This window comes from Haliaeetus leucocephalus, unplaced genomic scaffold, assembly GCF_000737465.1.
Source record: "Haliaeetus leucocephalus isolate CR32 unplaced genomic scaffold, Haliaeetus_leucocephalus-4.0 Scaffold802, whole genome shotgun sequence".
In the NCBI taxonomy this organism is placed as follows: Eukaryota; Metazoa; Chordata; class Aves; order Accipitriformes; family Accipitridae; genus Haliaeetus; species Haliaeetus leucocephalus.
Genome location: NW_010973238.1, coordinates 8,584 through 34,169, shown reverse-complemented (window position 1 = coordinate 34,169; position 25,586 = coordinate 8,584). Strand labels below are relative to the sequence as shown.

General features: G+C 44.6%; 1 protein-coding gene across 2 annotated transcripts in view; it reads left to right on the top strand.

Annotated features, from left to right (window-relative positions):
- Positions 1-20,195, top strand: part of DGCR2 (DiGeorge syndrome critical region gene 2) — a 50,005-nt gene extending 29,810 nt beyond the window's left edge. For both annotated transcript variants that reach the window (XM_010581604.1, XM_010581603.1), the window contains 8 exons: positions 723-848; positions 3,114-3,324; positions 4,291-4,367; positions 6,950-7,126; positions 9,079-9,282; positions 13,271-13,423; positions 14,105-14,341; positions 15,135-20,195. In XM_010581604.1, the coding sequence (XP_010579906.1) occupies positions 723-848; positions 3,114-3,324; positions 4,291-4,367; positions 6,950-7,126; positions 9,079-9,282; positions 13,271-13,423; positions 14,105-14,341; positions 15,135-15,376 (1,427 nt within the window). In that variant the 3' untranslated portion in view covers positions 15,377-20,195. The remainder of the gene's footprint in view (positions 1-722; positions 849-3,113; positions 3,325-4,290; positions 4,368-6,949; positions 7,127-9,078; positions 9,283-13,270; positions 13,424-14,104; positions 14,342-15,134) is intronic.
- The last annotated feature ends 5,391 nt before the right edge of the window (positions 20,196-25,586 follow it).

Genomic DNA, 25,586 nt, shown 5'->3' with positions numbered 1-25,586 from the left:
CATCTCCACCTGAACTGTGTGCTCCTTATTTACTCCTGGTAGGCATGTGGAGCCCCCAACCCCTTTTCTGGAATAACACGTTGCACTGTATTCTTCCTAAGTTATTGAATCCAGATGTCACGTATGCCTGTTAGAAGCCCTGACACTGAGATGCGGGTGTGTAAGTTTTTTGTTTCAGAAATAATGATCTTAACATTTACTCTGGGATCTTGAGAGTGAATGAAAAATCTTGTTCTTCTGGCTGAAGATAGGCTTCCTTTCCTGGCTTTAATTTTGTCCTAGATCTCAGAGAATGTGCTGGGAAATGTATTGGAGAAGTTGTCTTATATCATTGAACACACAACTAAGAAACAAAGCAGCTGGAGAGTGGGTAGTTCTGTAAACAGGAGCAGTTAAAATGCACTGGGGATGATGCATTTGCTGCAGCAATTGAAATGACGAGCATCAAGTCCTTTGTACAACTGCAGGCTGTTGAGAATCTGCCAAAATATTTCGCTAACTCTGCAAGACTCATGTAATGGCTTGTTGGTTCTTTTCAATTGTAAGTATTTTGGTTACGTACCATGTAGAATGGCCAAGCTGTTATTTCAGGGATCTACCATCTTTGTTTACATGACTGTGTTACTTATATATGTCTTGAATTAAAACCCAGAGAAAGTTTAATAAAATGAAATCTGCCTTTGCATCTTTCACCAGTACTGACTATTCCTTCTGGTCCCCAGGCTTGACAGGGGACCAGCGAACTTACCATGGGAAGGAGAATGTGGACTCCAGGCACAATCGAGGGAGAGGAGGAGAGACAACCCGCTTTCACACTGTCAATGTGGCACAGCCTGTCCGATTTAGCAGTAAGTTGCAGACTGGGAAATCTGGGCCATCTTTCTGCTAATTAATTTAGCAATTTAGGCTAGCTATTTTTAAGGAGAAATTAATAGATTTTTTCTGTTGCATAGCTTTTTGACCAGATTTTATTCATGTGCAGTGCTTTTTAAGTTTTTTGTATGTTTCTCTTTTATATATGTCCCGTTATATTGCATAGTTTATATAGCAGTCTAATACATGCGAAGAATTCTACTTCCCTAGTAATCCTGGTTTCATGAAACCAGAATTGCAATTTTCTGTTATAACTCGTTGCAATTACAGAAAACTAAGCCCATGGTTTAAGTGATGGTTTCAGCCTGCAGCAGGGGTGATGGTCTAGCCCTTGCCTCTTGATGTGGGCTTGCATGTAGGTTTGTTCCCCTGGAAAGTGGGGGGAAACCAAAATTGATTGCTCTTGATTGAAGTAATTTTGAAGATGATCTTAAAGATGTTGCACTGTTACTAGTTAATTAAGGGCATCTCTGATGATGTGAGTTTTGTATCCTTTTTAATAGGAAAAATATTCTTTAGGGAGTGGGGAACTTAAGGAAATTCTTCGCTTGCTTCTCTGAAGATGAAGTATGTAACGCTTGAATGGGTTTTGCCATGTTACTCCCATCGATTGGTCAGAATTCTTCAAAAATATCACTTCAGTGTCATCCTATGCTCTTACCTGCAGCACTACTGGTGCCACTGTTGGCATCCTAGTCCCAGCATTATCTAAGTGTCCTTCCCACTGATGATAGCTTGTAGTGACTGCTGCCTCTGAATCTCTCCCGGCCCAAAACATCTAAGTCTCTCCTGCCTTCTTCCTCTTATCTTGGTTCCCTCTTTGCTGCAGGGATCATCCAGTGATTTGGGAATGTGAGACAGCATTGATTAATTAGCCTTGGAGGGAGGGATGGGACAGGTTAGGAAGATGACATGGGGGGGAAGACAGTATAGCAGTAATTGGGAACAGTTGCTTTGGAAAAAGACAAGTGATTAGCAAAAGTAAAAGTTCACCTCTGTTGATTTTTTTCCTTTTTTTTTTTTTTTGACAAAAATGCTTATTAAAATAGATGTTTTGATTTGTCATAGATTCCAGTAGCTAAAATATCTTAGTAAAATTTAGAGGACAATAAAGCAGTTTAGAAATTGATACAGTAATATCTTAATATGCTCTGCAGTCTGATTGATACTGTATTCTGTTCCATCTTAGTGATGTGAACACTAGATCTTAAAAGATCCCATATAAATGGAGAGTAAGGAAAGATATTTAATTAAAGGACCTCAAATCTAAGTTTGTATATTGTTATTTGATGATAGAGATCCCTGTTTCTGAAGGGAATAAAGAGGCTTGAGAAGAGGAACTGTCTGAATGCATGCAATGAATGTAAAACAGTTTGTGAATTTAAAGTTCCTTCCTTAAGTGTTGTGCAAAATTAATACTGCAAATACAGGTGCTAAAATAATATTTCATGTCTGTTTTAAATTTCATCTGCCTGTCTGATTCTCTCTGTTAGTTATCCATAACCCCGAAGAATGCCAGTCAAAAGCCCATGGGTCTGTTTCATCAGAAATGCCTCAAGGCTTTTGTTGCATATTCCCTCAATTGAGTTAACTGAGAAAAAGTAGAGACAGCAGTTCACACCATCATCTTCTTACTTCCTAAAGATCCTTTTTGCAGTGATGTTTTTCCAAAACAAACAATAATTGCCCCAGAACCCCCACTGTGTTTAGTGATTGACTGTGGGAGCAGGATTATGTGAATACTACTGAGACTGCTTGTAAAAGTAGGTTGAAAACTTTACAGCAAGTTGGATGTATTGCTAACCACCTAATAGAAAGACAGACTCATTAAATTGGCCACCTGTTTGTTTTTCTTCCTGCTTCTTGCTGCTTGTTTTGACTTGGATTGATCGAAGTGATTGGATTTATAAAGATGTTCAGGGAAATATCTCCCACAGCAGATCATCAGTCTTAATTAAAGACTCTAAAGGCTGTCACAGTGCAATGAAACATTACTAGGACTTGCATCTTTTTAAATACATTAAAAAAAAATCTTCCATTATCAAAAGCTGTAGTAAAGTAAGTCTTCTGTGATTTGTAATGCATGCATCTCTTCCTGGTGACGTGAATTATGCACAGTATGTTGTGTGTACACGTCCAAGTGATTATGCATTGTGTTGTCATAAACTGATGAGGATGCATTATCTTGAAGATCCTAATTTGGGGGGAATGGTTTCCCTTCTATTCTTCATGTTTCCTAGGAAAGTGCCCAACAGGATGGCACCACTATGAGGGCACAGCCAGCTGTTACAGAGTGTATTTAAATGGAGAGAACTACTGGGACGCCGTGCAGACATGTCAGCGGGTGAATGGATCCCTCGCCACCTTCACTGCAGACCAGGAGCTAAGGTTTATCCTGGCACAGGAGTGGGACTTGGAAGAAAAACCATTTGTAAGGAAGGACCAGCGTAGGTGAGTAGGAAGGAAAGGACAAAGATCTCATATTACATGAATGGTTTCTGTGTAATACAAATACTGGTAGTTTAGTTTGCTTAGAAAATCTGATGGTAAAATTGACTGACTTCAGGTTAATAACCCAGTATGAACATGCTGGTTGACTGTTCGGCAGTGGCCATCTGTATTTTATGTTTTAATTAACAGGTAGGCTACGATTCAGCAGAGTCTTTTTATCTTCAGGCTGTCTCAGCAACATACTGGTATTCTTGAACTGCAACAGGGAAGATGGATTTTACAATGACTTATTGCTGCACTACCTTGTATAGAAATAATACTTTAAATTTTTCAACAGGATATTTGTTTCCATTAAGTACCAGTAGCTCTAACAAGGACTGCAAGTTTGAGATAAGGATGAAGTAAAAAGCCATTCTGAGTTTCAAGAACTATGTTCTGGTGTCTTTAGATATTTCATTCTGTTAGTTCATAACAAACACAATTCCTTTTTTTTTTTTGCCTGTGGGTTTTTTGTCAGTCTCATAGGCTGCCATGACATCACCAGGAGTAGTTCAGTAATGGTGTATTCTGTCTCTGGAGAGTTAGATGGTTTGATCAAGAACAGTCTGACATAAGTTGTATATGTTTATAAAATATTTGACTTCTGGAAGCTTTTGTGTGGTTTTTGTTTGAGATACTGAAGTGCTGCCATAACAGCAGTGTAAGGTCCTTATTATGAGTAGAAATAAGACATGGTGAGTTATTTCTAAACATTGAAAACTATCAAGTGTTTTCCTCTATTCCTCGACTGTAGTCTCTCTCTACATTGCCAACATGTGGGCTGAAATGTTGAGAAAAAAGTCATCAGAAATGGGTTTGAAAGGTAGCTTTTCTTTAAAGTCATTGGAATGTTCAATGTAATTTATTTTAATTTGTTAATATGTTTTTGGCTTGTTTCTTTAGAATCTAACTTAATTTTTTTTTTAGGTTCTGGGTTGGATATCAGTATGTGATCACCAATCGAAATCACTCTCTAGAAGGTCACTGGGAAGTAGCTTATAAAGGTGGGCCTCTCAAATTATTACTTAGTTAAATGGCCTATGGAAACTATCTCAAAGCATGAATATTATTTGCAAGAGCAACATACTTCTTTTAGTGATAGTGTTGAAATAGTATAGGGGAACTGCTGTGCTTTACAGTATCAAAATGGAAGAGTTTAATACTTGATACACACGTCTTATTTTCAAGTGTAAGAAGTTTCATAGTTTTTCACATTGACGTCTTGTGGAAAGAACGTGTTTTTCAGTTTATTTGGGCTTTCCCCTTGATTAAGCTGAGAAAAAGGAAACTACTCTGTAGTTTCTTGTTCTCTGTGGTGAATGTCTAAATGAACTGCTGATTCCTGATTCTAGTATTTGCACAGACTAGTGTAGGATATTTGGGGGTTTTAGCTTTTTAAAAATTAGATTTTTGTATACTTAAAAAAAAAATCTTGAATTTTGCAGAATTGCCCAGATTTTTTCATTTTAAAGTACTTTATGTAGCTTACTTAAACCAAGACAAAATTTGCCTAATCCCAGAAATAAATCCAGTTTATATGAAAAACTGAACATTAATCTGATGGGCATCACTGGCTGAACTTTTTCAGTTGCAAAACAAGCAGCTCCCTGTGCTGAAAATGCAAAGTTATGTTTCTATACCTTTTATTTTTAATTCAGTTGAGGGATTAGTTAATTTTGAAGTCATCATATGAATGCTTACGTGTAGAATTGAATGTCTAAATGCTGTACTGGTTTACATAATGGAAAATCTAAAACAAAGGGTGTTTTTTTTTAAGCATCAGCACTGTGAGTTCCAGTATAGCATTTGAAAATTAATCTGAATAGTTTTCTTCTCATACACAATTTTCAGTAATGGAAAATGTGGAAGGAAAACTGTCCATTAGGTACAGATACATAATTATGAATGGAATTTTGCTAAATGGTTAGGTCTTAAAAAATACTTCCTTTGACACGTGAGAAGCAGTAGAACCCTGCATAGCTTTCTAATGACAGTACTTGTTTACTGTGCTGCCATGCACAAAAATATTGATTTCTTTTGTCATTAAGTGGACAGAGTTGACGGAATACTCAGAGCAAACTGCTGCTTCTTGTAAAGGCAGGAGCATTTTTCATTAGTTCCTTAAAGTAAAGCACCTAAGGATGTCTTTGGACAGCAGGGGAAAGGGAGGGAGAGAAGTCCAGCTTCTCATAATAGGGATTTCTGGTCTGGACAAAACTGATTATATAGGTAGATTTCTCCTGTGAAGCCCAAGGGGAAAAAAACCCATTCTCCTTAAAAGGACCTTTCTTTATGTTCGGAAAGTTGACTGCACTGCCATCTGCTGACAGAGTGTTTACAACCAAGGAGGCAGAAATTACAGAAAAGTCATGATATCTTAAGTTTTAATTTGATGCCTTATATAAATTTAAGCCTTCTCAATATCATATCTTCTTTTGTTTGCAAGTTTTCTATTTAAAGGAATATCTATATGAAATAAAGTACATAGTAGCATTCAGCAGCTTCTGAAAAACTTAAGCTTTATTTACTTGTAGTAAGGCAGACTCTGAATTCCTAATATCTGTTTGAAAAGTGATTTAGGGTCCTATAGCTTGGAAACTTTAATCCATTATTGGGAGATGTGGAAGGTAAGCCCTCAAAAAAATGATAGCAGAACCTAGTTGCATTTAAAAAAAAATAAAAAATAAACAAGCAAAACCCTATCATACCTAACAGCATTTGAAAGGACCGTTGTGTGAGAAGACTATGTAATATGCTAACTGCAGGAGCTGTTAAAATCAATGTTTAAGCACGTAGATTTGCAAGTAGGCTTCTGAAAACGTATAAAATAGGTTAATTTTCACAATTGCTGTGTCTTGGTCTCCCATTAATCTCTGCAACTTTGCATACTAGCAGATTTAACAGCGAAGCAAGACACCGGTCAGAAACAACATTTTAAAAGTTATAAAATTCCCTCAACACCTCTTGCGCTGTTTGGAACCCATCACAATACGGTCTGTTAAAAATTATGTGAGTTGGAAGGACCAAATAGTCCATAGCACCACTGCAGCAGCAGAAGCGGCATTGCAGCCTTGTTCTCCGCAGAGCACCGCTCTGCGCTCTGAATGAGCGCCATGAGACGTGGCGGAGCGGCTCGGCAGCGCGCAGGATAGATGTGCATGCACCTCTGGAAGCGCTAGTAGTAGATGCTTGGAGCGCCAGGTGCAAGACTGGTATGGGTTCTTGCTCCACTGGTAGCAGGTGTGGCCAACCTCAGCGTTGTTGGAAGGGGTGCATAACTACTGGCAGGCAAACCCCATCGGACTCTGGAAAGCAGCGTTTGTAGAGATATCAGAACATCACTCCTACTGGTGCAGAATGACAAAATTTCCCAGTACCTTGAAAACAGCAGCCTCTTCTCTCTATGAGTCACCCCTTCCCTCCCTGCTGTTTGCCTTCCCCCGGAGGAATGTTGCTAATGGAAGCTAAAGCTAGAGGACAGTAGCCTTGTAGCAGAGTTGGTGTGCGTGAAATGAGTGACATTAACAGAGCCTTTCTAAAGCTTTGCATACCCGCAGGCTGCTTATATCAATGCATCTTGTTCTAGGCTCTTCAGAAGTATTTTTACCCCCTGACCCTATCTTTGGTACGGCTATGTCTGAAAATGAAAACGTTCTTTGTGCCCAGCTTCAATGTTTCCATTTTCCTACCCTTCGGCACCATGGTTTACACAGCTGGTATGCTGAAAACTGCTATGAGAAATCTTCATTCCTCTGCAAAAGGAGTAAGTTGGTTTTAGTTCAGCGTTAACTGTGTTGCGTGTTTAAATATGCATACAACTGGTGTGGGGAAACTGGGTGGTTGTCAGCCACAGTACAGATTTTCACTAAAAATGATTGTTAAGCAGCTATGCCAGCCCCAAAATAAAGTATACTTAAAAAAAAAAAGTAAAAAAAAAAAAAGCCTGCCTTATTAATAAATACTATTCTTAAATTATTAACCTCACATGAAAGTGAGGAAACACTTATTCCTGGTTTATTTTGAATATAGCAAATTCTATTAAATTCGTTCCAGCCAGTTATTAGAGTTAGGGGGGGGGTTAGAAAAAGCAAGTGGAGCTACTGACTTAAAGTGGAAAAAAAAAGACTTTCATTCTGTATCTTGCATTTCTTTACTCCAAAAGTTTTTATACCAATAGAGGTATTGGCAGTATTTTCAGGTAATATTTAAGATACCCGATATAGATGGTGCTTCTTTGCAAGGAGAAAAGCTGTTGAACTTTTACTGCAGTTCTTTAAGTTTTTCTCATTTGCTTTTTCTTTAAAGCAGGGAAGAAGACTTGCAGATGGCAAGGGAGGAAAATTCAGCCCTTCTTTGCCTGCTTTTGTACCTGAAATATTGAAAACTAGGAAGACAGGATATTGCCTTGTCTACCTTGATATATAATAAAATCTTGGAATCTGATATTGAAGGACATGTGTTTAGTCAAAATGATGATCAAAATATGACCTTTTTGGTAATTTTGGGGGGGATGATGTAAGGAAGGCAATAGTGCTGCCAAAACGTTAACCAGAGGGTGAGGGTATCAGATGTATAGGTTGAGCAGAAGAAAGCTGTGTCTGATTTTGGGCCTCACGGTACAAGAAAAATGTTGACAAGACCTTGACAAATAGAGGTGAGTTCAGCGGGGGCCAGCAAGATGGTAATGTGGGCTGCAGTGCCTGTCCTTTGAGGTGAGGCAGTGGGAATGGGGCTCCTTCAGCCTGGAGAAGGGAAGGCTTCCAGGGGACCTGGTAGCAGCCTGCCAGTACTTACAAGGAGGTTATTGAGAAGATGGAGCCAGGCTCTTTACAGTGGTGCGTGGCAGGAGTCAAGGGATGTTAAGTTGAAACAAGAGATTTGAACTGATGCTAGGGAGTAATTGTGAGGGTAGTCAAGAGTGGAACAGACTTCCAGGGAGGTTGGGCATTTTTTGACCAGGTTGGATAAAACCCTGAGCAACCTGTTGGGACATCGTAGCTGACCCTGCTTTGAGCAGGAGATTGAGCTGGAGACCTCCTCAGGTCTATGCCAGTCTGAACTTTCCTGTGGACCCTCCTAGCTGACCTGTGTGTAGGTTGGAGGGGTAAGGCTACCCTCCCGAAGCAGTTGCTTCAGCTGGCAGGTCCCAGTGCTGCTGGTGTTCCCTCTCTCTGCTTTTGGTACCTGCCTTTGTGTCAGTGGGAGGAAAGGACAGTGGGCAGAAGACACCTAAACTTCCTTCGCTGGGCAGGGATCAAGATGCAGCTAGGGCAGTGGAAATACTATTGCTGGTTTCCTTTTTTAGGCCTGGCCTGTTAAGAGTCCTTCAGACTGGCCCGGAGAAGATCCAACTTTTCCGAAGTGCCAGGAGAGAGGGAGGGAGCTGCAGCAGGCATTGAGAGTGAAGCTTAAACTTCTCAGACCACTTGTTTTCCCATGTCTTGGAGAGGATGCCTGAAAGTGTGTCAATTCCATTTAATACTTAAAATTCACTTTGTCAGTTTTGAGCAGTAAATCATCCCTGAGTGCCTCCACGCTATCCATCATCTACCCCACTCCTTGGAGATCCATTTTCAAAGTTTCTTTAATGTGAAGGCATGGCTTTTAACTGGTGGTCTGCTTATGTTTACAAATCACTTAATGTAACAGAATAAACTGGACTCCTGTCTGGCAGGCTCACAGACACTTGGATATTGATGTGTGTTTCTGTTCTAGGCCAGACTTGCGTTGATATCAAAGACAACATTGTTGATGAAGGCTACTATTTCACTCCAAAAGGGAATGATCCCTGTTTGAGCTGCACGTGTCACAACGGTGAACCTGAAATGTGCGTGGCTGCTTTGTGTGAACGGCCCCAGGGGTGTCAGCAGTATCGCAAAGACCCTAAGGAGTGCTGCAAATTTACATGTTTAGACCCAGGTAAGAGTTTTGTCAAGAAAAATGAGTTCAGTGCTCAACTTGGTTATCTTTGGGTATAACTGTTTGAAATGATGCATCTTTTCAATGCCTCAACATTGCTGGGTACAAACCCCCTGTGGGGAAAGACCTTGAATCATGGAAAATGAAACACTTCAGCCTGGGGCTAGAAATAATTAGTTATCCTTGATACTGCTTATACAGGAGAAGCAGTAGCTTATTTTCTGTATGGAGGTTGACACTACTGTGGATTTTTAGTAGAGCGTCTTGCATGGTTCCTTTGTCATGTTTAGCTGTCATGAAAAGAAAAGACTTTTCTTTTGAGCACTAATTGAGCATCTTTTTCTGGACGTGAGCATTTATGTGTGTGCAGGTTTGTATGCAGGGATTTACGTGGGAAGCAGAGTTTGTAAGTTATATAGAGTTTCAGTAATAATCGGGTCACGCAACCTTGCTTATTGGGTTTGGCATGTCAGTGCAGCTTCTTGTTTTGGATCAGTAAAGTCTTCAGTTGACTCTGACTGAACTGTTTGTCAGTCACCATTTGGGGATGTAGATTTTCAGAGGGTTATTTTTCTGTAAAGAGACTTGTGAAAAGAAATGTATCTTACTTGGAATTTACTGTGAAGGCGGTCAAATACCGGAGCAGATTGCTTTGTGGGTCTCCATCTGTGGGGATATTCAACACCTGCCTGGACTTCTGGGCAACCTGCTCTAGCTGACCCTGCTTGAGCAGGGGTTGGACTAGATGATCTCAGGAGGTCCCTTCCAACCTCAGCCATTCTGTGAAACTGTTATTTCCTGGTATTTTAAAAGAACCTAATCTTATCTGAGTGTACTAAGAAACTATTGTTCCGAACTCCTATGGAAAACACGGAAGGACAACTCTTCCCATCAGAGGCTTCTATTTCAGTCTGTTACAAAAAAGGGATGCTTCTTGGCTTCCAAATTTGCAGTCTTTCTTATTTGTTTTAACTACAGAAGTTAATCATTAAAGGTCACTGGCTCCACCTTGCTGTCATTCACATTTGTTCTGAGGATTAAGCTTAACAGATGTTTGTAGCTAGTGTTGCAGGTTGGTTGGTGAAAGAGTGGGGGAAAAAGCGGGAGTCTTCCTCCCACTCTTATCAGCAGAGTTAAGACTTTGTCTTCACTTTTTTTAATCTTCAGGAACAGTGTCAGCAAAGCATCAACCAGCAGACAGGATAAGATGACCTGGGATAACCTCGTGCTGTGTTCTTTAATCCTTGTTTATTGCTGTGGGTCTTAACTATTTCATGAATACTGATTTAAAGAGTGTATTTTACCACATCCTTTCTGATCCTTAAGCTCTTCTTTCTGTACTGATGCTAAATAAGAGTGTTTCATTATACTCTTGCCTGAAGTGTTCTGGTTTTTTTAGTAACTTAGTTTTTTGAGAGAAGAATCATCAAGCAGTTGTCAAACTTCCTTCATAATGAAATTATTTCAGCTAGTGATAAACACTGAAATTTTTAAATGGAGCATTTCAGTTTTCCTTGTGGGTGTTCATAAATGGCTGTTCCAGATGACAAAATTAATGAATTACTTTCTTTAATCAGCATGTATTTATCTTTGTCCAATTCTTGCATATATCTTCTCTAAGCTCTGTTGCAAAGGAAAGAAAACAGTTTACTAATCAACAGTTCAGTAAATGAATCATCCAAGGAGAGACCAGGGGGAAATAAATCCTGCTGTTGGGTTGGCAGGTAATCAGCTCTTGCAGTGTGAGTGGGTGAGCAATGATTACAAGTGGATAATGAATATTACTCAAGGACTTGGTAGTAGGGGAGTTTTTCCAGTGGTAGGAGTAAGCCGAGCAATCACAGCTATACTCTCTTGAAAGATGCTTCTCCTCATTTAGTTGAAGATAAATAGCAGAGGAAAATCTTTCATGTACTAATACTGAAACTGAGGTAGTCTGTCTGTTGCTGCTCCATGGATGTGGTAGAAAATATTTTTCTTTGTGGCTTTTGTTTAGACAGACCTGCAACTCTTATTTGTGAAAAGGTAATAAAAGAAGTAAAATACTTTGAAAGAGCTCATGGTGCAGAAGCTTTTCCAGTGACTCAGCTGGTGCAGTTACAGGGTATTACTACTGTATTGAGTGTAAGACAGCTTTTCTGAAATAATCTATTTGGTTTTATGTGGGTTGGAAATCTCTGTGATGACTCAGCTTGTTCTGTACAAGCTGGGTCTTTGTCTTTTTTTTTAATCTAGGACTTTACTTGACAATAGTTTATCCAGCCAAACAGGTTGAACATTAGGAGCTCTCGCAGGCTGGGAGCAGTGTGATGGAGGCCTGAGATGCCCCAGAAGGTTCAAGAACTGCACTTGTAGCTGGCCTAAGGAGAATGCATGGAAGTCAGGCTTTCTGCGTACGAGTGCGTCATGCTTGCCTGTGTGTATATGTTACTTAAGTCACTTTAAGGCAGTTATTAACACTAATTTATGATGCTCATGAAGTCAGCATGGCCATAAAATGGAGGAGGAACAACGGCAGGTCTGTGGTGGTCAGGAGGGTGTGTTGGTTGGTAGGTGTGTGACTGCATCAGTTTAAGCTCTGACAGTAAGAGTTGCTAAAAGGTTTGACAGCACAGAGGCTTTTGTACTGTGCAGCCAGATTTCAGAGGGTGTAATGTTTGAGCTCTGCGCATAGTGCACTATTAAATGAATTTCTTGTTGCTAAGAATGCATTACGTAATAAATACCAGCCTGTTAGCCATGTACTTTAACGATGTATAAATTAGGTGGATTTTTCTGTTACTAGCATTTGTAGCAAGTCAGTACTTAAAATTTTTGTGAGGCTTTTAGCTTTCTTTTGTAAGGAATCTTTGATACAACTTTAGCTGCTGTTAATGACAGGAAAAGTATAGGGAGAGCTCTTGTGGCTGTGGTGGGTGCGGGAAAGAAGCGGCCAGGATCTGGCCAGTTGTGCGGTGGCACTGCGGTGGCTGGGGAGAGGGGTTTGTACCTGGTAGTGCTTGTATCCTGTAGCAGTAGGTGACCAGGTTGTGCAGCCGCTTTATCCGTTTCTTATCCACACCTGACCTGGGAGTGTTTCTCATTCAGAGCTCTTTAATGGGAAATTGGTGCAAAGAACTCAGCATAGTCATTTTTAGGTCATTTTTCTTTGTGTGGAATATCTGTATGTGCGCATGCTACTTAAGGATAACCAAGTGTGATTAGTTGAATTGTGGAAAAATTAATACCTCTCACGTCTGGCACTGTTGGAACAGTGGTAATTTGCTCGCAACAGCCTTCCAAGTGTGGATCTGGTTAGCAAAGGTATAGAGCTTTGCTCAATGGTATAGAGTCCTAGGCTCCTGGGTCTGTTTCATGTTCTGCCACTTGCTTTCTATGTGATTCTAGGAAAAGATTTTAATTCTTGTTTACCTTAATCTCTTCAGTTCCTGAAAGATGATTATCATGTTGATTTACTTTTTTAAGGTATTTTTAGTTCCTATCATTTAATGGTGCTAACCAGTGTATCAATGACATACGGAATTTAGACAACCACATCTTGGTGATAATGACAGTGTTTAGAGATTCTCTTGTTGGAAATGTAAAAGTTAAGATGTCCAGAAGTCACGTAGAAATAGTGTATAGATATGCTAGTTCAGGCCTTTGCTGTCCTCTTTAGTATAACATCATCAGCTATGCCAGAGGTACAAGTGGATGTGCAAAATGCCATTAACCTTTCCTTTTTCTTGTTTTCGGAGACCTGAAGCCTTCAACATTTTGTCCCTTTTGCTGATTTAAGGTATTTTTAGAAACATGTAGATGTTCTTGCAATAAATAGATAAATCACCTGATGATTCATAATTTTCTTAAATTTTTGAAATATGAAGTGTTAAACCAGGCTAATGAATCTCCACTCTGCATTTCTCTCTGCATTACTGACAGAAGAACATCAAGAAAAATGAGTCTTGAGCAAAAGTAACAGGCTTCTCTTGTATGTTTTATGTAACAGATGGCAACAGTTTGTTTGACTCAATGGCTGGTGGAATGCGTCTGATTGTTAGCTGCATTTCTTCCTTCCTCATCCTCTCTCTGCTGCTTTTCATGGTCCACCGGTTACGCCAGAGGCGGAGAGAGCGCATAGAGTCTTTGATTGGAGCAAATTGTAAGTAGCCTGTATCTGTAATGAGTCTTGATCTAAGTAGTGTATGTGCTTCAGAATAAAGAGAGCAGAAGAAATACAAATCTGTGGAAAACGTCAGTGGAAGTCTGGTTATAGATTCTACTCAGTACTGTGTGCAAATGTAGCCCTGTGCTGTCTGTCTGAACTGGTCATGATTTGTACAAGTTTTGGTTCTCTGAACCACTCTACATTCAAAGAAAAAACGTTTATGTCAACACTTATCTTGTGCCTCGTGCTTATTAGTGATAGATTGATGTATGTAAGGGTGAGAAATGTCATGGTCTTGCTTGACTATGCCTGTGTGTGTGTCTTGGTAGGTTCTTCAAACTTGAACTTTTTTAGCCAATAATGGAAAAATATTTTTTGTTTGTATGTGGTCCGAATCTGAAATATCTTTTATGTGTGAATGATCTCCTCAGTTTGAAGAGGTTAGATTCAAATGTAGATGCGATGCAGGACAAACAGGCTGGGAGCAGGTGGGCCCGGGTATCATTGTGTAACTGCAGTGAGTTGACTTGTATAGGTTATGTAGACTTTTTTAGGTCTTCGAGAGACATGAGTTCCTTGGGTGTGAAAAGTGGAAAAAGGTGTTGAGATCTGCCTTAAATTGAAGAAGAAAGCATGGGATAAAGTCACTTACTATCTCTTCTTCTCTCGAAATAGTGCACCATTTTAACTTGGGCCGCAGGATGCCTGGTTTTGATTATGGTCCCGACGGTTTTGGAACTGGCCTTACTCCACTGCATCTTTCAGATGATGGGGAAGGTGGGGCATTTCATTTCCACGATCCACCTCCACCCTATACAGCTTACAAGTATCCAGATATTCAACATCCGGATGACCCACCTCCTCCTTATGAGGCTTCTGTCAATCCAGACAGCATCCTTTGTTCCACTCCAGGTACACAGGCAATAGCTTCTCTTTTCTTCCTCTTTTTCATTTTGGCTAGAGGGTAGATTTTTAAATTGTTTTTTAACTATAATCATATGTTTTAGTGGTTGTGATGGGAAAAATACATTTCACGATAAAATCTCCTATTTCTGTGATGGAAAAGTCTTTTGTTAAAATGTGTCATTAAGCTTGGTTTTTCTCAAAGGTTCTTTGGATCACCTAAATTACAAGTGGAATCCATGCTGCAAGCAGTTTAACTCTTAGGCCTTGCCTATTTTCAAGCCTTACCTTGGATGAGTTACCTGGTTACCTAGTTTCCACTATGCTGGTGCCTTTTCTGGTCTTTTGGAGATAGGTCTGTAGAGATTGGTATTAAAAAGTAGAACAAATGTCAAGTACAAGAGATTTTGAGTAAAATATATCCAGTGTCTTCTCTCCTCCCAGCTTCCCCCACCCACACCCCCTAAAAATTGACCAAAAATATCACTTTCTAATGATTCACCCAGTGCTCTTCAATTTTGCAGCTGTGATATTCACATACAGTAGAAATCATTCCAAATTGGGATTTTATAGCAGCATATGTCACAAGATAAGTGAGCCTGATTAGTGCAAGTGTGTTATTTATATATCGAAGTTTTATTTTTGCTACATAATTTTCCTCTTTTGCAGTGTCATCTCTTTGTGCATTAATGCAAAACCAAGAAAAACTCAGAGCTTCCAGAAATATAGATAGTAAATCTATTTGGGAATGTGAAATGATATACTTCACGTTCTGATTCTGCTTGTTTTTTGTCCTTTGCAGATGGAGTTCTTTCTCAGACTGTGCAAAGCAGTCCTCCATCACTAGGAAACTGTGATGTGTCCCCACAGCTTACAGAGGGATCACTTCCTCCCTCAGTTGGTCCTTCTCCAGTGGAGCTGGAAGACTCTGCTGACAGCAGCACCTTTCTTGTCCCTCCTGATACACCGCTAAATGAAAACACACAGGCAGAAACTCTTACGGGCAGCCGTCACAGCCACTGTTCTCTCAATACCATTGTATAAAGGAGTAAAAAGCCGACTGCCAGTCAGAAATAGTTTTAGCAACTGTTTGCACAGACAAACACTAATCCGTGATTTGAACTTCAGAAGGAACCTCCACTTTGGTTTTTGAACACTGCTTTTATGTTCTAGATTAGGATTGTGCCTCTCGTTTTTTGGCTGTTGTTATTCATTCACTAATCGGTTTGTCCTGTAAATATGGATTGTATAACTGCTCCTTTTTTCCATTAGCTATGGAAAAGAGTGCAGAGAATTCCTTTGACTTCTAAGGAGGTGAAAAGTATGGGTAGGTTTGGTTTTGTTTTTTTTTCTTAACCTGAGAGGAAACAAAATCTACATCAGAAAAAAGCTGCTTGGATTTGACTGGATACCACTGGACCCAGGAAACAGATGATGGAAAAGGAGGGTGGGGGCAGTCACGGTTCAATCAATTGCTTTCTCTCTTGCTTCAGTGCTACAGTTGGAAAAGGCAGAGAAGATAGGACTGCAGGGTGAGGGGCTTCGGGCCCGTTTTACAGAACGGGAACACTGAGGAGCTAAAACACATGCCACCACGTAAGAGTTATGCAGTATAAAAACTCTTGTGTGTTTTGATCTGCCTTGCTGTTACAGAACACCGTAGAGACTGGAGGATGAATGATCTACGCAATATGTGGCAAGTGGGTACTAAGAAATCTAGGATTTGCAATTACAATTATTTTGTTGTTGGAAGCTGCAAGATCTCATTGTTGGGTAAAATTCTGGCCCATAAAGAAAACTGGGTCTGTGTAATGCTTGTGTCCCTCTGGTATAATCCTCATACGTGTTAGGTAGTACTCTAGGGAAGAGACGGGGAGCAATTAACTTTGATGCAGTCTGACTTCACTATATGAAGCCCCTGTTTGTTACAATCCCATAAGGAAGATTGAGGTATTTTTCTTTGTAGTTTAACTCCTTTACAATGAACAGTTGCACAAGACTGGCCTGGATAAAAGACCGTTGTTCTTGCTTTTCTTATTGCATGCTATATTTAGCATGTAAGTGTGTTCCTCCCCTCCATTTCACTTCACAGTTCTACAAATACCACTTAAAAACAGTGATCAACATGCACTAGACGTGATGTTTAATTCTAATTAGACACTTATTCCTTATCTGAGTCCCATAAATTGCCAACCCTATTCTAGGGATTTCCCATGTGCCCCCCAAACTGTTTATCCAGGTCCCATGAGGGCTTATAATGAGGTTAGTGTACTTAAATCAATAAAGCAGTTTGCTTCAGTCTGATATGTCATCTTAAAGTTCCCCCTCAGATTGAACTCTAAGTTAATTTACAGATGGCAAAAAGATTCATTCACTCCCTCACTAAACCCGAAGTTAAGCATTGTTGGGTTTGATAATGAGTGCGAAATAATCTTTACAGATTATTTTAAATTTAAGTTTGCATTTCAGTGTACAAATAATTTATCCTTTCCCCCATCCTCCTCTTGCCTCTGCTTCTCCTTGACTTACTGTAGCAGTCAGCAGATGAGATGAATTATAAGGAATTTGTAAAGAATGCCCCTTGTGAGTGTTCTCCTGTTACCTTATGAAGGGTACAAGCCTAGAGGGACAGGAATAAGATACTGCATGGGGGTGTGCATGTGATCTATTTTTCTAGTCCTGATGAGAAATCATACTTGTATGACAAATCCTAACCCACTGTTGTGGTTTCCCAGTGCAGCAGACTCTTTCCCCATTGAATATGCTGCTACTTTCTATTCTGTATCTCGCCTATAGGCTTATACTGTACTTGGGGATTGGTCTTGACAATTCGACTCCTTTTGCTCAGAAAACTGTGAGTTCTCGTTATTGAGATCATATCTGGTGTCTTGACATTCAGACGCTTGCTAACAATCTTGAATCCATCAGAGAGCGTGAATCACAGTTCTAGGGTGCACTGCTGGCACACGAGTGGGAGGAAGCGCTGTTAGGAAGCCTCTCCGCCTGGAGCCGTACCGCTGACCGCGTCCTGCTCTCTGGTTTGACTGGCTCTAACAGCAGTGGTACGAAACAAGAGGAGCAATTCTCCACCCTGTGGGATCTCTTGCTGTCTCCTCCTCTGAGTTCAAGTCCTGGTCTAATGAAGTGGATGGATAGCAGTAGTCAGAACCATGCATACAAATTATTGAGCATTTCTGAAGTATGAAAATAAAGCGGGTTTTGTGCATTTTTGAGCACATTCATACGTTTTATACATTGTATGTACTGATTTTTCTTTAGTTTTATAGGTACGAATGCGTGTGTGCGTGTGTGTGTTTCTGGGTGGCAAGATATATAGATGATATATATATATACATACTGTAGACGGTAACCTTTGTGCTGTGTCCAGCTAGGTGAAGCTAAGCACTGGGATATAAGCTAGGCTCTTAGGGTTAATAATTCTCTCAAGCTGGCTACACTCTGTTGTAGGACAGGCTGTGATAGTGTACACTCAAGTAGGATGCAAAGTCTATGCTACTACAATCTGTTCCTGAAAAATATTTTGTTAGCAGTGCAAAATAGAAAACTTCCAATTTCTTTTGAAGCCAGATGGAATATTTGTTCTTTGTAGTATCCTAGCGCAATAACAAAAGGCCTTTTGGCTTGGTTTAGTCTCTGATGCTGTGTTTTGTGGCTGAGGTGAACAGATACCTTACCTCACACTTCTCCTAACGCTGTGGGAATCTGTTCAATATTTTTTATTTTACTTTTGGTTCTGTGGTGAATTTTATTTGAAAATAAGCTCTGTTACAACTGGCAACTTCATGGTGGCTCCTGGTTGTAGCTATTCCAAATGTGGGCTTCTTTGTTGAAGCCTCGGTGTGATATTTTCCCCATTGCTTCTGAGCCTTTCCCACTTGTATATTGGCACGGAGGCTGCTATTTTCTCTCTTTTCCCCCTAGCCTTCTTCATCTTAACTGTAAACAAGGGAAATTTTGCCTTGAACAGAGCAGCTCACTAAGTACAGCTCATTTACCTCTTGGTGAGCTTTGAATTTCGCAATAAAATTGTCATTTTTTCCCTTTTTAATGTAGCTTTTTCACATTGGGTACTTTCTCTTGGAGTGAGAGCCTTTGTAGTAGAAAATGTCACAGCTACTCAGACTTCTGGACCAGCTGGGGAAGAGTTGTTGTCTTGACAGCAGTTGACTCCTCAGCAAACCTTCCTTGCCCTTGGCAAGGTGACTGGTAAGCAGTTTGTCCTGAGCACCAATTACAGAGAGTTGATGCTTGCCTGAGGAAGACCTTTCTGTTTTGATTGCCATTCAATTGAGATCTTTGGAGTTATTTTGTGCATTGATTTCTCCCCACCACCGTTCCTTTCTCTGGATGTTTTTCTTAACTGCTGATGCATCCCAAATGTCCCTCCAGACCCAGCGGGGGAGATGGCATTATCACATCATTCCCAGCAGCACGCGTGAGCAGAGAGTGCATTTCTCCTGGGATGTCTTCGACCACAGTCGTTGTAAAGGTACAGCACTCAGTTGTGCGCGGGGCTGTCCTGGTTTCGGCGTGCTTTAAGCGCCTCCCGTTGTGGCCTCGGACAAAACAGCTCCTCAGATTCCCCATCCTTACAACGTACTGTGGTGCCATATGGAGGTCTTGGCTGTTCCTTCAAGAACAGCCCTAGATATTAATTTCTGTTGGTGTTTTCGGTGATACCTGTACACAGTCTCACAGCAGCCTCTAATTTTTTTACTAGATGAGTTGTAGAGTATTGTAATGTTAGAAGGATGGTGGGTTTCATTCTGTGCTAGAAGATCAAAACTGTCTGTCATTCAGATGTACAAAGAGCTTGTCTGCGTACTGTTCAGTCTTGTCTAGTTTTGAGCCTCAGACTATTCCTTTACCCATTCATGGCAGGACACTGATCTAGAAGAAGAACGAAGTAGGTGGAAATTTTTTTCTGAAGGCTTAATCTTGCAGTTGGCTGGTGCTCTGCCTCCACAGGTGTCATGGGGTGATGGCCTGTTCATGCATCTCTCAAGTTTCACTTGGGAAGAAAATGTTTTTGTGACCAGTAATTACTACCTTTTCCCATCTACTGTTAAATGAATTTGAAGGTGTTTTCAAAGATGGTTTTTATCTTTCAGATGTGGCTTTTCAGTGGCAAAGCACTGATGTTTTAATGTTGCTTCATACAATCCATAACGCACGTCTCCTTCTTTTTTCAGTTGCTGAAACAAGCTTTTTCTCCCTAGCTAAAGAACACACAATACAGAAATTTCTTTTGAATTTCCCCTGCAAGTTGGGAGCTGGACCCTAAAATTAGAGCAGATGAGTGTAGAGGAGGCGAATCAAAGTTCATACATTTTGCTTCTGTTCCCCAGTTGCAAATGAAATATGTATTTCTTTGGAATAGATGCTTTCGGTGGTAAAGATCTGCTTCCCCTAACAACAGTCTGCATTACCTGCCTGCTATGGTACGACATAGCTTTAATTTTCCAGTATTGTGCACCTTGAATGTTGAATGGGTTGGAGTCGATGCCAGCGGAGATGCTGCGCTTGCAGGCTGCATGCGTGGCTGTTCTGCGCTGTACCCCGAGTGTCAGGCTGGAGGATGCCTGGGAGGCTGCGAGAGAGAATGAGACACTGCTTTTTACCTTCTCCTGGAAAATAATTTTAGCCAATGCTGCATTTGCAGGCTTCTCCTGTGTAGTTGGTTTGTGACTGGACTTAACTGTGGCAGTGTATAAAAGATTTTGATATTCTGTGAAATACCATGTAAAATTTAAATTTGATACTATAATAATTCAGTCCCTGTGACATGGTTTTTTTTTGTTCTAACTTCTTTCTTTGGGGTTGGCACTAATCTTTCTTTTTTTCTCAAGATGCTGTGAGAAACATTTCATCCAAATGCCAAATAAATTGTGTTCTGTAAGAGAAATGGCCTGTTCCAATGTCTCCTGTTTTCGGTATCGATGTGGTTCCTCAGCATTGCAAAGGAAGGTCTTGTTAAATCACACTTCTGAGCTGTGATCTTGCAAAAAGATCAATGGATGCATTTAACTTCAAGCAGGGAGGCTGACGAAGTCCCCATGTGTACAAATACCAGTGGAATTTACCTAGATTAGTGTAATTTTAAGAAAGTCTTGGCTGTATGCCCAAGAAGGTGAAGTGCAGCCTACTCCTGCTGTCCTCTCCAGACCTGGGGGAAGATGCTGAGTCCCTGGGCCCGAGGTGGAGGTGGGTGTGTTGGACGGGAGGGGTGCTCCGAGCCCCACAGCTCCCGGCGTTGGGGCAGCAGGGCTCTGCGGAACCAACCGAGTCGGTCCAGGAGTTGACGTGGAGTCGGAGAGGGACAGCGTTAGCCCTGAGCCGTGCTGCTTCGACGTGCCCAGCAGGCGGTGGGGAGGCTGGTGGAAAAGCCACATGAGAGGTCCGGCTGTCCTGACCTCTTCAGCTGTTCCAAAATTCGAGCTCCAAACTTCTCATCGAATTCCTGAAAGAAGGTTTTGGGTACTGCACCCTTCCCTCGGTTGTGTTTTACACCCCTTGCGTGGTACGGGGGCTGGAGGGAAGGTGCCGGGGTGACCTTGGGTGGGCTGGCAGGAGAAGCCTTGGCCAAGAGCCGTGTTTTGGGGTGCGCAGGGGGTTTCCCGTCCGGCGCTGGGACCGGTCTGTCTTGCGGGGAGATGTACAGCAGGTGGCGTTTCGGCTCCAGCTAGCCCCCGGCTGCTTTAATGTTACAGGCGACTGCAGTTCTCTTTGGAGCTGCGGGGAGATGAAATGAGCTGGGGTTTGCAGTGGGAAGAGGCAGCTCTCCTGCCCCCCCAGTCCTCTTGGCCTGCAGTGAGCTGGGAGGTGATGCTGCCTCTCCTGAAAGAGCCTGTGACTCTAAATTATTTAACAAAGCTGGCTGATAGCGGGGAATATTCGTCCAAAAGAACTTGCTGGATAAATAAGCCTCTTTAAACAGTTGTGCTGGTTTAGTAATGCAGGCTTGCAGCCGGAGCTGGCAGACTGGTGGGATACAGGATGGAGCAATATACCAAGTCCAAGTCAAACGGTCGTATCTCTTCTGTCCTGGCAAGCTGTGTTCAGCATCGCTGCTGGGTGCTGCTGTGGAAGTTACTTGTCCTGTAGTACATACTCTTAGCAACGCGACTGGTGACCCCAAATGTTGGTGCGGTCAGCGTGCTGGTCGGACGACGTGTCCTTTTGGAGTGGGGAAAGCTGTGCTGCTTTTCTGGAGCAGTCCGGGCAGCGAGTGCAGTGCCATGGGGCTGCGGGGCCCCGTGTCCTTTCTCCCGTGCTGGTGACAGCTCCGTGGATGGTCTGTGGTACAAGTGCTGGAATCAGATTTTCCAGAGCTGTGCAGAGTCAAATCAACTTTACCTGGGGGAAGCAGTTAAAGAATTAAAAACTGGCCTGATACCAGCCTGCCACAAGAGGGGCTGATTTTGGGCACAGGGAAAGAGCGGCAGCTCTTTTTTGCATGGTCCAGACCTGGGCCGGGTGATGCCTGCCCATGCTCCGGTCTGGGAGCTGAGACCCCAGAAACACTCACTTTTTTTTTTTTTTTTTTTTTACAAGCTGCTCACAGTGTTTGCTGTGAGTGCTGCAGAACAAGTCCCCGCAGCATTGCTGGCCTGTCCCCATGCCCTGCTCGTGACCGCAGGATGCGTTCATTGCTGAAAGCTGTCCAGCGTGCAGTGTCATCATCGCCGCGGGTGCTGGGAGGGCTCCGCTCTCCCTTTCCTGCAGCCGCCTCCGGCGCTGCTGGACCTGAACCAGCACAGCCCCCAGCTCCCAGAGCTTCATCTCCGCTCCGGGCCGTGAGATGCTGGTTCAGCTGAGGGCAATGGAACGCAGCCCTTCCTTCGCTGCTGGTCTCAAGGGGGACAAATGTGTCTCTATAGCAGCGGCCTGATGTTGCGAGTGCTTGGAGGGGCTTGGTCTGGCAGGACCCTGTGGGGCTCTGCTGATGCTGCAAGACCCCACGCAGACATGACTTGCCCTTCCCTCCTGCCCTTTTGTAGCCTGGGGACGGGCGACGCTGCGGCTGCGGGGAGCGGCCAGGAGTGCCTGGAGGAGCGCAGCCACCGCTCTCGGGGCTCACCGCCACTCCCCGGGGACACACAGCATCGACACTTGGATGCTGTGGCAGGGGCATTGCTGGGCAGTCTTCTGCTGTAAGCTCTTACCAGCTTAAAAAGCATTTTCCTGGGAGGGTAATTAGCAGCTGCACTCAACGCAGGGTGTCTGGGGAGCTCAGCCCCTGGGAGAACGCTGGGGACTTGCGGGTCGGATGCGTGCGGGGCCGTGTGCTGCAGCGACCCTGGGGGGTGCCAGGCCGTGGGGGGAGAGATGTCGCTGACCCCGGCGGCGGTGGGAGCGCGGGATGAATGAAGGGGCTGTGCGGCGGCGTGTGGCCAGTGTGCATCTGCTGGCCACAGTGCCTCCTTTGTGCCGGCGCCGGCAGCGGGCTCCCGCTGTGCTCTGTGCCCTGCTCCCGCCTTTCTGCCTGGGTTAGCGGCAGCTTATTATGGAGATCGAACATCTTAATGGAAAATCAGAAGTGGCTGGAGTATTTATTGCCCATGAACTTCACCTCCCCACTGCACTTGCTTCTCTAGATACCCACAACCCTTCGTGCACCCATCCCTGGGCGATGCGAACCATGCCCCGGCGGCTCAAGTATTTGTCTTGTCACTGTCCCCATCAGCCCAGGTCCCTGGCCAGGCTCCCAGGCGGCAGTGCAGGATTTACCTCCAGGAGCCGTTCTTGGCACTTCTTCTGTGCGCTGGTGGAGCGCTTGCTGATGGCGCATGTGGTGGGGGTTCCCAGCAGGGTGGCACTGTGCCCGTGACCGATCGATGGCTGCAGATTAAGTAACTATTTTTATTTTTCAGTGGTATTTTTTCCCCTATCATGGCTCTTTCCCTTGGTGCTGTAACTACGCATGTATGCGGGGGACCTCGCCTGGCTCCGTGGCGGCAGGACGATGGATGTGGTCTCTCCCTACGAGGACAGCACAGAGCTGCAGGATCAGCTGCGAGCTCCCCACCAACACCACGGCAGCAGGAGACCGGCAAGTACGGAGCGGCTCTTTCAAGGTTTGATGTGGTTCCTATAGAAACTGGAGGTTGCTCCTGCCTGGTACTGGTGCCAGCAGTCCCCTAGAGAGCAGGGCAGATGGGGACGGGTGGGAGCGGGGTACGGCACAGTGCCTCGCTGCTGCCGCTGCCTTTCCAGGTGTCTTGGTGCCCTGTCTGCTTCCTCACTCTGTTCCAGCCCCTTGGTGGGGCCGTGCTGAGCCCTGCCAGGGCTCTGCATCCCCCTCCAGCCGTGCAGGGCTCTCTGGGCCCCACGGGACCCCAAGATGGATGTGCCTCTCCTTGCTCTGGCAGGGCCTTTTGTGGGACAAGGGAATCATTCCCACCATGTGCTGGGTTGTGTGCTGCGCCATGGTGCTGCTGGAGTTCCCGGCCACGCGGTCATGTCTCTGCCTCTGCCCTCCTTGCCAAAAATCTCCACTGGAGAAGCCTGAAAACCTAAAAGGATGTCCTGGGGAGCACCTCTGCCCCAGTCGATGCCCTGGAGGGGAATAGCCCAGGGACAGTGGGTTCTATCGGCTCTTGAGCCCTGAGGGTCTGGGCTTTTTCTCTGCTGTCTGGCACTACTGGCCATCCCGCTGTGGGTGAGTGGTGGAGGTGCTTGTGCCACTTGGTGGGCTCATGTCTCCGAGGGAGATCTTGGTCTCCCCCGTGTGCCAGAGCAGCTCCTCTCCTTCCCGGCAGCAATCAGCGGCACGCTGCGGACCTGATGAGACCCTCCGCCTCGCCTGCCCACCCTTTGCGGCTTGCTCCGGAAGGATGATCACAGCCCTCTGCAAACTACCTCATCCCCAGAGTAGGGGCCAAGCGTCAACCATGGCACGGATCCAGAGCAGCTCAGGGGAGCCCTGCGTTGCCACCTTCCTCTGCGCCCCGCACCGGTGCCCGAACGCACGGCTCGGTGCTGCCCAGGTACCCGCCTGGGGTTGGCTCTGCCTGGGGAGGACGAAGGTACCCCAAAGAACCCCTGCCGAGGACGAGCCCCACTGGGTGTGTTGTCCCCTTGTAGTACATGGCAGCCAAGCAACTCTGCTGAGCCGGAGCCCATCCCTGGCCAAGCCGGCAGCAGGAGGCTTCTTCTCGCTGCCCTTGCCGCTGCTGCCGGGTTTGTTCATCCTGGCAGCGACTCGGCAGTGCTCCTGGCCAGGGCCAAGTGCCGGCAAGAGGAGCTGTGGGCTGGGCCCCGTGGCCTCCTTTCCGCTGCTGCCTGAAGATGGGAGGGATATTTTAGGAGAATGTGACAACACTATGCTCCTGTGTTTTCACCCCCTTCCTACCTGCCCGCAGCGAGAGTGTAGCTTCGCTGGCTCCCGTGGGACCTGCCTGGATGGGTGCGATGGGGACAAGATGCGCTGCCTCTGTGTTGAGGAGCTGAGCAGCCCTGTCCACCAGCACAGGACCCCTGTGATGCCCGGGTGGGTGCTGAGGCTCGTGCCCCGGTGCTGCCGCCCTGCCCTTGGCCGGCTGGTGCTGCGCGGCTGCGAGAGCCTGAGCTGCTACGGTGCAGTGCAGCCTCGTGCTGGCTGGAGGGGAAAGGGCTGAATCCTGCCCCACTAGTGCGCTGCTCCTCCGTGACCCTGGGGACTGAGGGGCTGCCCGTGCCCCGAGGATGGGGGGCTGTGGGTGCCTGCTGGGCTTTGCCCAGGGAGAGGTCTCTGTTTGCAGGAATGAGCTGGACTTGGTCTGTGGGTCCCCATGGCCCCTTGTCAGGTCCCTAATGGGAGCCGCCACTCTCCCAGCGTGGGGAATGCAGGACCTGCTGCTGGCTGAGGGGGGGGTTGCCAAAGCTGGGGGTGAGAAGTACTGTCCCGCTGCAAAGAGTGGGGAGGGGATGGGGCAGAGCTGGTGCCCCCAGCCCCTCCTGACTACTGACAGCCCCCCCCGAAGCCCATCTGTGCCCCCACGGCACCGTGCGGGGGGCGGAATGGGGCACAGCGGGGATGCTGCCGAACCCCTGCTTTGGGGATGGAGCAGCAGGATGGTACCGGGGGAGTGGGGGGGCACCCCCTCACCTCTCAGAGGGGAGCGGGCCAGGCAGCGTGCTGCACCTCCAGGCTTTGCCAGCCTCCTGCCTTGTCCCTGCCTTTGGGCTGGCATCCCCAGCAGGGGCCTGGCACTGCAGAGAGGGGCTTGGCTGGGGGGCGGGTTGGTTTCCC